At 35.0% G+C, this 16,891-nt stretch overlaps 1 protein-coding gene across 3 annotated transcripts in view; it reads right to left on the bottom strand.

The window, feature by feature from the left end:
- Positions 1-680: 680 nt before the first annotated feature.
- Positions 681-16,891, bottom strand: part of LOC574607 (amyloid-beta A4 precursor protein-binding family A member 1) — a 40,791-nt gene continuing 24,580 nt past the window's right edge. For all 3 annotated transcript variants that reach the window (XM_030977363.1, XM_030977364.1, XM_030977365.1), the window contains 7 exons: positions 15,615-15,716; positions 14,185-14,379; positions 12,414-12,593; positions 9,500-9,712; positions 8,342-8,461; positions 6,683-6,823; positions 681-6,189 (listed from right to left, as the gene is read on the bottom strand). In XM_030977363.1, coding sequence (XP_030833223.1) covers positions 6,118-6,189; positions 6,683-6,823; positions 8,342-8,461; positions 9,500-9,712; positions 12,414-12,593; positions 14,185-14,379; positions 15,615-15,716 — 1,023 coding nt within the window. In that variant the 3' untranslated portion in view covers positions 681-6,117. The remainder of the gene's footprint in view (positions 6,190-6,682; positions 6,824-8,341; positions 8,462-9,499; positions 9,713-12,413; positions 12,594-14,184; positions 14,380-15,614; positions 15,717-16,891) is intronic.

Genomic DNA, 16,891 nt, shown 5'->3' with positions numbered 1-16,891 from the left:
AAACGTTTCAATGGGTTGTCTGCAAAATTGTACTTGTGATGATTTCATGAGACGCTGTCCTGGTCTCTAATGGATATACGTTTTAGTGAAACACAGTCCCAAATTGAAATCTCCACCAATTTCACATAAATAAAGGGGAAGTCCACCCGGAAATAAGTCGGTTTTTGTAGCAGCAGGCAAATTTCCCCTCCCATTTGCTCTTTACATCAACTTTCATTTTCTTCATTATTGATGACGGAATAGATTTCTTCCATACATGGATGGTATAGAAATATCAGGGTGGACTTCAATAATTATATTCAGGGTGCATTTATGATTGAAAGTTTTCTTTAGGGAAAATGAGAATTTCTGATCAATTTTTTTTAGTACAGTGCAAATGAGAGGGGACCTTGCAAGATATGTCACTGAGTTGCCAATTTGTGTTTGATTAATCAAAACTTCAACAAATCATAACTATCTTATTTTTAATCAGAATTTGCCCAATCTTTCACTGACCTGTTCCTCTCACTTTTCTGCTTCTATTAAAACCAACTCAACATCAGGATGGACTTCCCCTTTAAAAGTTGCATTTGAGTTTGGATTGTGTTTAATCACCAATTTACAGCAAGAGGCAACCAATAATACAAAATTACAATAATAAATTATTTACATCACACAAAAGAAACTTGCAGACAGGTTTGTAAATGTTCATCAATATTTTTTTGTTTTTAATATGCATGATATCTTCATAATTGTAATATGCAATCAGAGTAGTGTACATGATATATATCAACACAGTGGCGTTTAGTATCCTAGTCTCATCACATTGTATCTCATCATACCTCGTACATAATCAATAAATGAGCTTACTTCATATGGGATAAATTCTTACATTAATAAAGAAAATAGTTGAATCGAGAGGAAATCATTTGTATTTTCAAATCTAAGCAACGTATAAGGCTATGGAATTTTAAGTGGAGACTTGAGAATCCAATGCATACATGTATATATTCCTTGACAGGAAATACAAATTTTATCAAGACAATATTTATATAGTTTTTCCAACAAGATACATCAATCTACTGAAAACCACCTTCCATGACAAACAGTAAATTTATCCCCACAAGAAAAATGTATTTGACTATTTAGTGTTTATACAATCACATGCCTGGACTTAAAATAAGAAATATAAAAATTATTTTTCTGTTGAATCTCCCACTGTCATCTCTTGCTCATATGAATCAATTTATAAGAAAGCAGAGTTTGTTTGACAAAACAAGTGTGGATCATTTAAATCACCAATAACATCCCTATCATAATCATCATCACCATCATCACCACCACTATCATCATCAACATTATCATCATCATTCATAGCATTAGTTTTCATCAAAATGTATTCAGACTGGCTTACTTTAACAGGTATTGGATATAAGTAGTAAACTGTGTACATATCAAAACATCTTCTTAATATCTTTTTAAAAATCATCTTCTATAATTGCTGTCTTTTTTGATCTAGAACGTATATGGTGTTGAAATGCAAAATATACAATGTAAACTCAATAGTTTTTGCCTGGACTACAGCTCTAGCTCAAATAATCTGCCAAAATTGGATCAGGTTAAAAATAATAATTTTTCATTAAATATTAACTCATAGCAGCTCTAATTATAACTGCACTGCTTGAATATTCTGTGCATTCAGATTATAGTATTAAACATAAGGAAATCAAAACTGCAGAGGATCTATTACTCCGCAAAGTAATTATAGTAATTTGACCTACAGAGAGAGCAAAACTGAAAATAACCAAAAGAAAAATATGAATAATTGGAAGTTTTCTAGAATCACAATCATCGGCTATATCTGTACTTCTGTCCATTTGCAGCAATTTGGAAAATTATCAGTGCCTAATTCTCAGGACTAGTCATTACAGATGTATACGGCGATACACTATGTTATACGAGACATTGACATGTATTCAAACGACCAAGTATAAAATAGTTCATCCTCATCATTCCTGATCAAAATGAAACAACAAACATACACAATTTTATTATAGCTACAGAGAAACTTAGAAAAGTTTTTTTTTAAAGATCATAATAAAAATGATAATAAAAATTGGAGGTGTATAAAAATGACAGATTCTTTCTTCATACATGTACAACATGGTGATAGTCATAATAATAATAATAATCAGGAGCGCCAGAAGGGTCAAATCTGACTGACATAAGCGCTATACAAGAACCCATTATTATTATTATTATCATTGGCAAAAATATGCACGACATAACTAAAATAGAGCATGGTATATTTATAATGAGGACATTATACTTTCCAAAATAATATACAAGGCATAATTCTGATGGCTAAACTCTACTGTTGGTGAGATGATAAACAATGACCATGGTGAGAAGCCCTATATGATATAATTGTTTTTTTGTACAGTGTGTCCGTAGATGAACACTAAACATAAATAATTGGAGATTGGAATTATTAGAGAGACCAACACACCTTATGACCAAAACGAAACTAGATTCTTAAAGAAATTGCAAAAGGATGGAAAGTCTAAAGAATATAACTTCTTCTGAATACAGATCCCAGATGCCCTTTGAGACACTGAACACTGAAAATGCAGAGTATTTCATAAGCCTTTAAGATTGGGGAAAAAAGGGCTATAAATCTGTAGGCAGTCATGCGGCTATCGACTCGACTATCATTCAGAACCGATCAGGTCTTTCCTCTCATCCAGCAATATTAATATGATGATGCATATGATCATTCAGACTTATGAAGAAGAATTTACATTTGTATCTCATACTATTGCAATTTCTTCCAAACTCAGTTCACAGTTGGGTCCTAAATTGTGGCTGGCCTTCATACATATACCGGTATATATATAACATAATAATTGAATACATTAAAAGACAGCCAATATTACTTGCTGCTACTTAACTACTCATTGTTTAAATACATAATCTGTCATCTTTACAAAAGCACCATTTTTTCTCTCTCACAGAATCAATAAACAAAAAAAAAGTTGGTATTCAGTTAAAAATTATTCAAATATACAGGAAGATTACAATACGTCTACTAGGATTGGGTACCCTAACTACCCTTTTTTTTTCCTTCTAAAGAAACAAATGTTAGAATACTTTACAGAAATTATAATGAAAATAGAGGAAGAATAATACATATGATGATAGTTAGAGTGAAACCTACATGCATGTCTTTGTTTGTGATGTAGTATGAGTTTAATAAGGGAGAAGTAAAACATGTACAAAGAAACATTACAATGAAATCTTTTCCCGAAAGAAAATTGTTTCATCTGAAATAAATGTAATTTTTATATTTTAACATGTATCAGAAAATTATTTGCCCATAACCAGTCAAACCCCAAACATAATTAAAAATGATAAATTAATTAATCTTTAACATGAATATGCACAGGTTATTAATACTATAAATAAACAAATATATTTGATCTATACCGTGACTACCTAAAACTATATAGTCATATCCTCCAGTGTGACTACCCAATAACCATTGGTACATGATAACAAACGTCAATAGAATTCAGTGAGTGTGCAATGTGACTGTAACTCTGTGACTGGAAAAATTTGGTGATAACATCTCCAAAATATTACAAACAAATATAGAGTCAATTTGCTGTTCATTGAACCAACGCTTTCTGTTATGATATGAGGAATGAAGTCACAAGTTAAGAACTAATAATGTGCCACATGATTGAAAAGTTGCTATGAGGTATTTTCTCTTCTTTCACAAACTTGAATAACTTGTGTCTGTATGACTGGTAATGTACAAAGGATGAGCTGCATAACATTTTATACTAAAATGAGCTGTCTGTGCACTTTCGTGATATCATTCCACTACATAGGTAACTTGTATCTTTTAACAGTTCTGTTTGACAAAATAAACTCTCATACTCCACATTCATCAATTCTTGACATTCAAGTAAATATATAATGAATGAATGGAAAGCCTTTTTCAGGGGGAAAAAAAAAATCACAAATAATATACAATCCATAACCTTCAATAATCTATACTCCATATACATGTAATTGTAACGTGCATTTGGCTTTGGTATAAAGAAACATAGTAGATTTCCTCAATTACGAAATGAAATACCTATCCATTGTTAATAAACAAAAAAAGTCATTTTGTGTATTGAATATGTTCATCAGAGAGAAAACGAACAGTGCAAACTGTCTAAGGATCTACAGCAAGCATTACTTATTATGGCATACATAGGGACTACCTGGAATTTGCAGGAAACAAAAGAAAGAGATATAAGACTACTCATAAAAAACTTAGGGCGAGTCAGTACATACATGTTGAATGCTGAAACCTGAATCGTCACTACATCTACTAAAAATAATACAAAGAGATTCATCAATTGTCATCTATGTTTTTTGTAAGCTAGCGTAGATTCTATATGAAATGAAAATTATACTCTCAACTACATCACAAAGTATTTTCTTTGGCAGTGGTACCACGCAAATTTAAGGATCACAAATGATTCATGAGATCTCTAAAACACAAAATAAGGAATGTTATACTTCATGGATTATAGATAGAGCAAATGTAAAATATTAAGGTATCAATGCAGCTAATAAAATTTACAAATGGGGTACCAGTAGGTTCAATTCCCCACATGTTTAAGTTGACAAAACTAATTATTTTGTTATTCTTTTCAAGATGAGTACATTGATGTTGAAAATAGTCTACATTCAATGTGATTACCGTAATCATAAATCCTATGACTATTTCCCTCCAATGAATTGAATTTTCATGTAGTAGGTGTATGCACATATTAGAACAAAAGACTACTTATAATACCACAGGGTCATATCCCTAATACACTGTCATAACTGGTCTTGACATATATCTATACTTTTTTCCATTGTTGAAACATACACTGTGCACAAACATCTTTAATATATTACTTTTATACTTTTGTTATCTCTCTTTCTCTAATATATCGACATTCTCTGATTCTCGCAGTCTTCTGGCTACAATCTTTCAAGCTATTATTTACAAGAAAAAGGCCTCAATTCAGTGACTGAATGTACAGAGTTTGTCGACGCCCTGATTCTGACGCCTGAATTGCTAAATTACCGGAGTTCACTTCGTCGACTCACAGAAGGAAATGTCATTATTATAACGACCATGTGTGTGCTTCAGAAAGCTGGGTTTTACTTCATAGAAACACAAATCTCTTTTCTCAATGTTCACTCTCTAAAAAGCCATGCTGGGATGCATGACATCTTCCATCGTACCTTGCTTGCGTCATATGGAAATCTTGGTAGCACTCGAAACTTGCCGATGAAGGATTACCTCTGTGTATCTTAGTCCTTCAACAACATCTGTCCACGCATTATCAGCCGGCGATTCCACATATTCATCAGCTTGTGCAATAATAATCAGATGCCGTTAAGTTATCTTCAAACACCAAGTTGTACTGACCAGCTTTTATCTTTAAAAAAAAAATTGAGTTAAAAATTTGACATCCATCTCTTTCTTCCGAGCTTTAATATTTGATGAATCTGACATCGCTGTATCAATATCTCCTTGTAATGCCCTGCTGTCTTTGTAATGACCTATTTTTGGAAGAAGCCAAAGCATTCTTAATATGCGAAACTATGTGTTACCTCATTATAGACCTTCTCATTATACAATCACATCCCAAAATGGTTAAAACCTCTGTAACACTTCAATCATTTGGCAGCTGTTCATTCTCATCCAATATACTATCCTTGAAGAACTCTCTTTATACATCTACTCCTGACTCCGCATCCATCTTTCCTTTGTGAGCTTGAGGTACACGTTTCATTCTGAGATGCTTGTTGCCATGGTAACATGATTGCTGCATCCAGTGACCTTCATCCAATCCTCTGGAATGGAAAAGCCTCTAGGATGTGTTATCATGATCCTTTACTTGCTGTTGATTAATCTTGCATTCTCTCTGTTGCTCCTTTCTCTTCATTGCTGTCTCCCTCTCTTGATCAGCGCCTTGGTAAGAGGGCTGATCAGTGCTACCCAAGATGAATACTCATCATACTTTCATTCTCCAGTATCACAGGAACTTGTTAATGTTTAAGAGATCAGTTGATTAGTTTTGTTTATATGTAGACTGGTTGCTCTTGCCCTGTGAGGAGCTTGTACATGGAAAGGGGCATCGTCTTCATACGGATCTAAAAACAATCATGAGAAGGAAGAGCATATTAATGAAGGACAAAAGTTTGTTATGAGGCAAACAAAAATAATAATACTCAAGCTTAGAGGGGAATGATGTGAACGTGTGTACTACTACGCCTACAGCTACTAATAGTACTACGACTACGACTACTATGATTATGGCGACTACTACGATGACTACAACTACAACAACGGCGACTACTAATACTACTTCTTCTACTTCTACTACTGCTACTACTACCGGTACTACTACTACACATATTACTTCTGCCGCTACTGCTACTACTACTACAAGTACTAATGAACTCAAGGTGCAATAACTAATAATAATAGTAGTAGTAGTAGTAATATTTATTATAGCGCTAAATACTAATGTTAAAGCATTACTACCCCCAGCATTAAACGTCTGAAAAGGAAGGCTTAAATGCTTCCAATATAAAACTATTTATTTTATGAGGGATACCTGACCTCCCACATTTATGTACATACCTCTCCTACTGATGTTGAAAGCATCTCAACGATCTTCTCATGAGCCGTTGCCACGACGCTGCTTCCGTTGATCTCTATTATCCTATGCCCCACCCTAACACCTCCTCTCTCAGCAATGCCACCTCGCATTAGACTGCATATCTAATACAAAAACAAAGAAAAGACAGATTCAAATTAAGTTTATGACATGACTCTGCAGCACAATTACTGAGATTTTGTAATCAACTGTAAGTTCTCTACCCAGGTGCCAACCTTTCAAAGCAAAAATTAGGAATTTCCGAAGGCAAAATTAGGAATAGAGTAATTTTGTATACCTTTTACACATAGGTTTTCAGAAAAAGAGAGGAATCTATGGTTTGTAAGATTAGTCTGAATTCCCCCAAAATAGGAATCATTCCTCCAAAATAAGAATGGTTGGCACCTTTGAGACATTAACATGTGTACATGGATTGCTCCATAAATTCATGTCGAGACATCACTCTAATGCCTACATAATTTGTTACCATTATAAGTTCTTCTCTTCTCAATAATTCTACTGTATTAATACCTACATAATCATTTCATACTAGTCACTTGGGCATGTGGAACTCATACTGCATTAATGCAATAACCCTGGTATAATACTACAATAATAATGCAAAAGAGACATGTAAATTTATTCCTTGTGCCTTACGTAATACGCAAGTTTCTTTGAGAGAAATGCATCGTTTGACAAGAAAAGGAAGAGAAAAGTTAAACAAGAGAAAGAGTACAAGAAAGGGTGAGAGTCAGGGAGAAAGATATAAAGAAAGGGAGAACAAATGGCAAAAAATAATAATGATTGAAAAGGGATATTATGCAGTGCGTCCCAGAAAAAACGAAACCGAGAAGTATCAATGTTCTATCATAACTTAATCAAAACTATAATTAATGAATGATACATATTTGGAAAGCTTAGAGTCTCCTCTTTCAGTTGATGCTACTCAGATGATGCATATTTCAGGCATGAGTGATTAAAAGCAATTTGAAGGAAGGAAACCAAAAAGACATTTGGCGGGCCGTATCTGAATTTCGAAGAAAAATTCATATTTCTAGAAAGTTGAGTTTCTGCCCTTTCATATGACACCTCAATCAGGAAAAATGAGCGAGGAATGACAAAGTTCTGTTTGTTTAAAGTAGTGCTTGCATTTCCATAAACGAATTCGTTTTCACTGGCTGCCTGTCATATTAATAAACAAAATTAACAAAATTCATTTGTTAAAATTATGAAAATGTAAGGGCTACTTTAAATAAACAGAACTTTGTTATTCCTCGCTCATTTTTCTTGATTAAGGTATCATATGAAAGAGCAGAAAATGAACTTTCTGGAAATATGAATTTTTCTTTGAAATTCAGATACCGCCCGCCAAATTACTTTTCGGTTTCCTTCCTTCAAATTGCTGTTAATCACTCATGCGTAAAATATGCATCACGTGAGTAGCATCAACTGAAAGAGGAGACTCTAAGCTTTCCAAATATGTATCATTCATTAATTATGGTTGTGATTAAGTTATGATAAAACATCGATACTTCTCGGTTTCATTTTTTTTGGGACGCACTGTACAATTGCATTTAAAAATTCAAATCACACATTCCTATTACAGTGAGAGATTTAGATTGTAGCGAAGTTGTCCTACTTACGATTCCGTTTTGAACACTGAAGCCAAGCTGGTACTTTGTATCTGGTCTTTTGATGAGGACTTGAGTAACAGGCGGACATGATACAACATTGAACTTTACAAGACACTGACTCTTCAATCCCTGCAAGACAAAATTAAAAATAAAATCGTCATCACTTTATTGTATGTGTGTGACACTTGACTATAATAAGTCATTTCCATAAACAAAAGTACAAAAATAAATAAATAAATTTTGAAGAAAAAAAAATTAAATACAAAACAGTTGTGATCATTTTTTTTTTTATCACAGTAACTTTTTGATCATCTATCTTGATACAAAAATTGTTTCATGGGATCTAACTTCACACATTATGAGCTCACTTTGAATATCAAGAAGAAAAACAAGGTTCTCTTTGTACAAAAAATGTAAGATAAATATACAATTTTAAATGTTCGAATCACTGAAATGAATCATCCAGATCTCCACATTCTCGAATACAAGGAGATTCCAAAGGATGATACTATTTCTGTCTACATTCAGATAACCTCTTATAACCACATTTCATGAAAGATTATTTGCTTGTAGTTGATTTTATTTTTATTTGTTTCATACTCAACTGCAACAGATTAATTTCATCCATTTAAGTTTCCATCCTTATTCAACACTAATTTCAAATAGTGTGAAATCAAAATCATCTTACACATAGTCGTCACCCAGAAACAGAGTGCTCCAATGCCCTTCAAAAGGCCTTATTTTTTATACATACCTGCCAACCTTTCATAGCAAAGATGAGAAATCTCTCAAGGCAAAATTAGGAAAACATCCTATTTTTGGATACATTTCACACAGAATATTTCAGAAAAGAGAGGAATCTAGGTTTCAAAACAATAGCTTGAAGGCTACAGGATAGGAATCATTCCTTCAAAATAGGAATGGTTGGCAGCTATAGGATAGTCTGCAAGCACAGACCCTAATTTGACACTTTATCAACAAATCATTGTGCCTTGAGAGAAGTCTAGCCCAGCTACTTACTGGTTGTGTCAGGAGCAGCTACAGTACATGGCCTATAGTAGTCTTATAGTGTAGACTCACTTTTACGACTGACCAGGGTTTGTGCTTGCAGACTAGCTATAGGACTAGAGGAAATGTATCGACTATATGGTGTGTGCTGCAACTCACCTTTATCGTTTGTTGGCATTGTTGTAATGGAAGCCCTACAAGGCTGGTGCCGTTAATGGACATCACCTGATCACCGATGTTGAGCTTGCCCGACCTAGCAGCAGCACCAAACGGAGACATGTTTGCTATGACCACGGTGGGGATGAGCGAGCCCCACCCTGATTCTACCACCACCATGCCCATGATCTCACCCCTCTCCTTCTCAACCAACACCTGTCATAAAAGAAACAAATATATGTGTTAACCCATTGCCTAGGGGAACCAGGTGACGCCTGTGCGAATGAGAAAATTCACTTTTAATTCAGTAGTGAATTTTCTACATTATTCCCTCTTCTAATATCATCTTCCTTTGAAAATTGAGTCATGATGTATGATTGATAAGACTATTTATCACTAATTTTCTGAAAATATTTTTAAAAGGTAAAAAATTGAAGGCAAAATAGAATTATTTGCCCCCTACATAATGAAAACCTGATGGGTGAATATCAATGTTGCACCTGTCATTAGCTCGCTCATATGAAACTAGGACTGCATATATGTGAAAACAGCTGCTGTATCATACTAGCAGAATCAATCTCATGATATATTCCTGCCATTCAACATTTCAAATTGAATCTGTATTTCTTTCTTTCTTTTTCTCCCTTTTTTCCCCCTTTTTTGTTCCCAAAAGCAATCAACATGGCCTATAAAACACAATTTAAAGAGACTCCCAATTATATATAAAGCAGTTTTTTCAACACGCAGCTGCGGTGTATGATTTTGTAATGATATGGAGCTGTGGCTTGATTTGAAAATGCAAATCAATGCAAAACATTAACACATGGATACGATGACCCATCGCAAATGGACATGTCAATGTACACTGTCATATTTCATCCTTTGGAGATGGTTTCCTTATTCATCTTCTGTGCACTTCCACTGGGTAAGTATCTGTTTGTAACTGACCCATGAGCATGCACTTTCTTACAGTGTGTGAGAGGAACCCGAGATCAAGTTGAATGACTGATACTGAGCAACAAAAAAAAAGGATCTTCATCCCCTTCTTGCTGGTGCCTTAGGATGAATTCCCAGCCCACAAGCAATGCAAATGCAAATGCTTAGAAATGCATTGCATTGGTGATCATTGTACCAGTTCGCTATACTGGGGCATTTGGGCTGATTTCAGCTACACTCATGTATCACTTAGACATATATTTTATGCGTATTATTGATAGCATAATTTATAGGGGGATGCATTTATAATTATAATACATTTTTTCCCTAAATATATCACTCCACCATTTTCTGATTAAAGCCCTTACAGGATTAATTATTACCCGGTCACTGGATTCAATAACTTCATGTACTATTCTGCACATTATAGTGCACATTCTCCACTCCCCTCGGGAGCATTCCAGCTAATCGCTTTATTGTGAGCATGCAAGTGCTAATCTAACCACAATGCCATTCGGCTCCTACCCAATCAATACCTGGGTGGAGAGGGGCAAAGTAGATAAAATGCCTTGCTTAAGAACAAAAGTGCCAATAAGTGATTAAACCACTAGACTACAACACCTCTACCTGCCATAGTCAAAATTCTGCGAAACTACAGCCACAACAGATGGTGATTTTAATACATTATGAGCATCTTCATAGTATTACAAATGATTACAATGTAGAAGTCTGCTATTTTGGAACGCAGATTATGTACTTATATGTAGCACCCAAATTTCATTGCAGGATATGTATGTACAGAAACAAAACAAAAAATGATGTGAATTTCTCTCGAGAGGTTCCATTTACACCTCTCCATTTATAATTTGTAGCACAAACAAAATAGTGTGGTTAAAACTTAAGTACATTCCATCTCCGGTTTCAGAGCGTTAAAGCTCGTTATCCAATTCCTAATTACTTGATACGCTCATAAAGACACACAAGTCGCATCCTCTACACACGGGGTAGAACTTGCATCAATATTAATGAAGATTATGAATTCCCCATTAACGCATTTCATGCCCGGTCACCAACTAGTCTCCCAGGTAATTAACCGAAGGGAATGATCCCCACTCTCATTTACACCAAGTACTATCTGATGATATGAAAGAGATATGTTTCATCAAGCGTATCACCGCTATAGATAGCTAGTACTGTCATGGGGTTTATATCTTATACTCTGTATTGTCTGTTTCATATCACACCATATCAACTCTGCTTCACTAGTTGCCAGTCAGACCATTTCAGATATAAAGGGAATGGAGCAATAACAAAATGCTACCCTGTTAAATGGCTGGAATATAGACAAATATAATGTGAATTTGACATAATGCCATATGAAGTCTGTTAAGGCAAAATCACAAGATAATCTTAACTTCAAGCCAACATAACATTTTTTACCCAATACCCTTTTTTCAATACTGTCTCTTTGGCCCATGAAATGTTTGTCAAAACAAATCTTTAAAATGTTCAAAAATCTATGCTACAAAACTGCAGATTAGTATACCCCTTCTTTACATTACATGTACATGTCTTTTTTTAAAATGATTTCATTTGGAAATCATGAGATATCCTATTCCATTTCAAATCAAGCCCTGTATATATGTTTTAAATATAGAATTTGTTCTACATAATTTGTCATGAGGCCGCCATCCTAGTCGAGCATCGCTTATGATTGCGGTCTCCTGCACTTTTTAAACAGATAGTTCAGATAATACTTTAAATTTATGATAATTTGTTAAGGAAATCTTAATTTTCGTTATTATATGTACATATGTAAAATTAAAAAAAATCAAAATCAAAACATTTTGACATGAAGTAATTATTATTTGTATATGTTGTATTATATCAAATATTTATATGTTCTTTGTTATTCAGTTATATTATATTTGGAAAAATGCAGAAATAAAATTAATCAAATTAAATTTGTGGCTACCATTACCTCTTTCTCGCATTCCTTGTTTGAGAAGAGCATGAGATCATCGCCGTAGATCTCCTGAGAGTTGAGCACATCGTGATAGTCGATCTCCTGGGCGTGTGGGTCTTCGATACCATTGGCTTTCAAGAACTCCAGGTAGGCTAGTGCAAAGGCCTGGCCTATCGTCTGTGCTATGAGTTGTGCCTATGGAAAGAGATGGGAATGAGATCATGAGGAGGACATTTAACATGAATAATGTTTCGTAGACACTGCTCCAGGGAAGTCATTAGGCTAAAAATTGGTATTTTAAACTCCACATAACTGCCGGTTGTAAACTGCATTTGGAAGGAAATGTAATCTAATACCTGAAAACCCAATTTTCTACTGCACTGTGTGGTTGTCAACTTGTCATACATGTAGGTCTTTTTAAAATAATTTTCATTGCAATTTATAAGTCAGTGATGTAAACTAAATTAATCACAAAATTAACAAAAGAAAAAGATTTTTCCTTTCTGTTGTGATTTAAACAAACCTTTTCGATAGGCAGCGATTAAAAAAAAAAAATGCAAACCTCTTTTCTCTATATTAAAAAGCATCACTCTCACTAATATTGAATACAATTTCTTCCCAAAATGAAATGGTTATAAAAATAGGCATAGAACTGCAATGTAAAGGTCGAGTGTGTGTACTCAATAAATCTATATTCTTAACCGCTGATTTTGCCACCTATAAAAGAGAGCATGTACTTCGCGAGACCAATACAAGTATAATACTTCCTATACTTACATGTATCATAGTCATAAAAGAAAATATTCTATTCTTGTTTCATAATGTATATGAAACCTCCATGCCTTTCTAAAGAGCCTTGCAAATTATTACCTGGTTACAACCCCTGCTGCCCTAATTATAATGCATGTTATAAGAGTAGCCCCGACAAACATTGTTTTGTGATGCGAGTGAAAGCTAGCGGTGAACATGGAAAGGTAGACATAACATTTGACTTGTGTTTGCTCATGGCCCTCTATCTAGGGCTAGAGCTTTCATCAATATCAGGCTTGATATCCCTGAAGTTTGCCCCTTGTAGACTTACTCTCGCTTGCTTGGGGATGGATTACAGAGAGCAAGAAATGGGGATATTTACAGTGGGAGAGTGAAGGAAAGTCGGAGTGGGTAGTTAGAGTGGGAGACAGCGGGTAGAGAGGCAGAGAGAGACAGAGTAGAGAGAGAGAAAGGGAGAGAGGGAGAGAGAGAGAGGGAGAGAGAGAGAGAGAGAGAGAGAGAGAGGTGTACATGTATATACATATATAATGTATATGAGTCTATGACACAAGCAAAAAATGACTGAAGGAGAGAAGAAGAGTGAGAAAACAGAGAGACATAGAGAGAAGAAAAAGAAAGAGAAATAGATATGATACAGGCAGAGGTGATAATAGAAGAGGGAGTACAGACATTTAATGAGAGATGAAGAGTGAGAAGAGTGGTATAACACCAGCAAATACAGAAAGAAAGAGAGAGAGGTACAGTGAAAATATACTGACATAATGGATAGGAAGTAGGAGAGAAGAAAGAAAATATTCAAACTGAGTCAAACAGACAAAGACAAAATTTAAAATGTAGAAATGAAAGAAAGGGAGAAATATATTGCAATCTGAGAGTGGATGTCAGAGAAAGTAAGGACAAGCAACTATATTATCAAAACTCAAGCTGACATTCCTGCCATTTTTAAAACAAACCAAACTATTTGCACAAGTCACTCTCTCCCGTATTGACTCCATCATCCCCTGACACTACTTACATCTTCTGTCTCAAAAACATGGCAGATGATTTTCCTTGGTTGCCTTCGTCCTTCAGCATCCAGCATGACTCCGCTCTCCTCCATGGCTTCGTCCAGCGTCCTGGTGATCTGGCGACGTCGAGCCATGATCACGACGATGTTACCGATGTCGGCGATGTAGGAGATGGTCTTCAGGGGATGGTCCATCATGGTTTCCTGGGGGAAGAGGTTCAAGATCGAAATGAAGAAGATGAAATTCACAAGTTGAACAGAGATGGGGACATTACGTATCCCTGCATACTCCTCTTTTGATTTTTGTGTAACCTGTAATTTCATTGGTAATTTTGATGGCAGTTGTCTGCTCCCAGTAAAGTTTAGATACGCGATGTATGTTCTTACCATCCAGATTAACTTTTTGTAAGCTCTCAAGCATTTTGTTGTGGTGAATTTTTGATTATGAAGTAGTATCTTTTTCTGAACAATTTTGACTCAATATATTGATCAAGGTTATACTCAGAACTTTTGATTATCGTTCAGAAAAAAATGGCAATACTGGGCACACAGAATGTGCATTTTGCTTGTTGGTTATGGAAAGAGAAACAAGCCTACACAATTAAATGTCATAACAAACATTCAATATTTTCAAAGTGTGTACTTTATTTTTCATATTTTACTGTCTGGCCATCCTCTTGAAACGATTTGTACCATCTCTCAGTGGAACATTAAATGCAACAACTTACGTACTTCATCTATTAGGGGCATTTTATTTTTCATTCTATATGAATTTCTAACGATTCTCACCCCAAACTTCCTCAGGAGACATATAACAGGTTGAAAATATGCTACATATACCATTGATTTTTTTTCAATAATTCTGCCACAAGAAATCGAACTCAAATGAAAGGTACAATCACAAATCATTCTCTGATATTCAAATATATCACATCAGAGGTTGGGGCCTGGATAGTACACTGTGTTTTAAAGCGATACTTAACGGATGAGCTTTCTGCCCAAGCGTACTGTTTATTGCACAGCCCCCTCTTATGGTCAACTTGCCAACAGTGCGTAACCCAGTCACTAACTCCTACTTCGCAGACAGAGAACTTGATGAGAGAACCATCAGCGCAGCTAGGGAAGCAGCAAGTTACGGGACCATACTGCTACAGCTAACCTGAGATGGAGCTAGAGGGGATTTTGAGGTAATGCTTTCAGTACAGTATGGCTTTAAGCCCCACCTCACTAGGAGGGATTAGACCTCCCTGCATGGTCACTGAACAGGTGGTAATCTCATCAAATACCAGTAACCTCTCAATTAACATAAGAAAAAGGGGACCATGGGGGACCAATAGTCACCGATTAGGTATTGTTTGCTATATAGAGGGTGCAAGTAGCTACAAGTAGTGCTGTGGGGCTTTAAAGGAACTTGGAGGCAAGAGGGTATAATGTTTTACCTGCATGTTGCTGACTTGGTTGTCAGCGTTGAGTACCCTGATGCGTTCATTGGAGATGGCGAGGTCTACCTCTGTACTAGGCTGCTCCTCCCCATCAGGGGACTGTCAAAAACAAATCAAACATTATCACCATGGTTACTAATTCATCTATATTATCACCATAGTAACAACATCATCTACCATCATCACCTATCATCATTTCTCATCATCTGTCATCGCCTGTCAAAAATAACTACTTATATCAATCTGCTCTTAATACACAGGTATACTGGGGAAATAGCTTCAACCACTATTAGAATACACCAATATGACAACAGTTATTTAACATAGGAGGTGAAATACATATGGCATACATTTTGTGGGAAGAATAGCGATCACTTCAATCAGAGTGTGGCTATAAAACCATGGTAAAATTTTGCTTGAAGTATTTTCACCCGAAAGTGCAATACATCCTATTAGACACTGGTAATACCTCTCTCCCAAGGCAAATGAAAAACAAGAAATCCAATTTCCTGTTAGTTACAAATCCATATAAAATATCATTAGAAAGTGGGCAAGCACAGAGTGACACAGCTGTAATATAACACAGACACTCACAGACAGCTGTTGCAAAGAAATTAAGCAATTTTAAAAAAAATCAAAAAAATCAAAAATCTAACAGATGTTCACTAGAAAATTAATGGCTTATCATTCACTGTAACTAAAAATATATAACATTTAACACTATGAATGATTGATTACTGCTTAATGCTGTGTGTCAATATAATATTATAATAATCTTGATGTAGGAAGTACACCATCTTTGATCTTTACATACACATTAATTTAAACAGGGAAGAGGACTTAATTAATAAGATACGCACTGCTCACAAATTATAAGTCATCATTATTCTATTTTTAAAGGTGTTTGGCAAAATGATAAATATTGCAAATGATTATCCACTGTAAGCAAAGTCAGCAAAATAAAAACATAATGCAGCAACATATTCTCACCAAGAAAAATATCATTTAAGAGTAAAATGCTATAAACACATCTGCAATAGTGATCTCTTGCAGACTTGTGAAGTATATGAACATTCAAGTAGATCTATATTTCCTTACATTTTCTTTTACAAATACATGTATACCCTGCCTTCTTTTCGAGGTACTGGTTAAAACTATGGGCCTCGGTGACTCCCATAGTTTTAACCAGAACCTCTGAAGACAGTGTATATTTGTATACAATACACTGGTACTTTACATGCATACACTGTGTACTCTGACAAATGAAAACATAT

This window comes from Strongylocentrotus purpuratus, unplaced genomic scaffold (genome assembly GCF_000002235.5).
Source record: "Strongylocentrotus purpuratus isolate Spur 01 unplaced genomic scaffold, Spur_5.0 spur5_scaffold_9, whole genome shotgun sequence".
Lineage (NCBI taxonomy): Eukaryota > Metazoa > Echinodermata > Echinoidea > Camarodonta > Strongylocentrotidae > Strongylocentrotus > Strongylocentrotus purpuratus.
The sequence above is the reverse complement of the archived record's forward strand: the minus strand, read 5'-3'. Positions and strand labels throughout refer to the sequence as shown.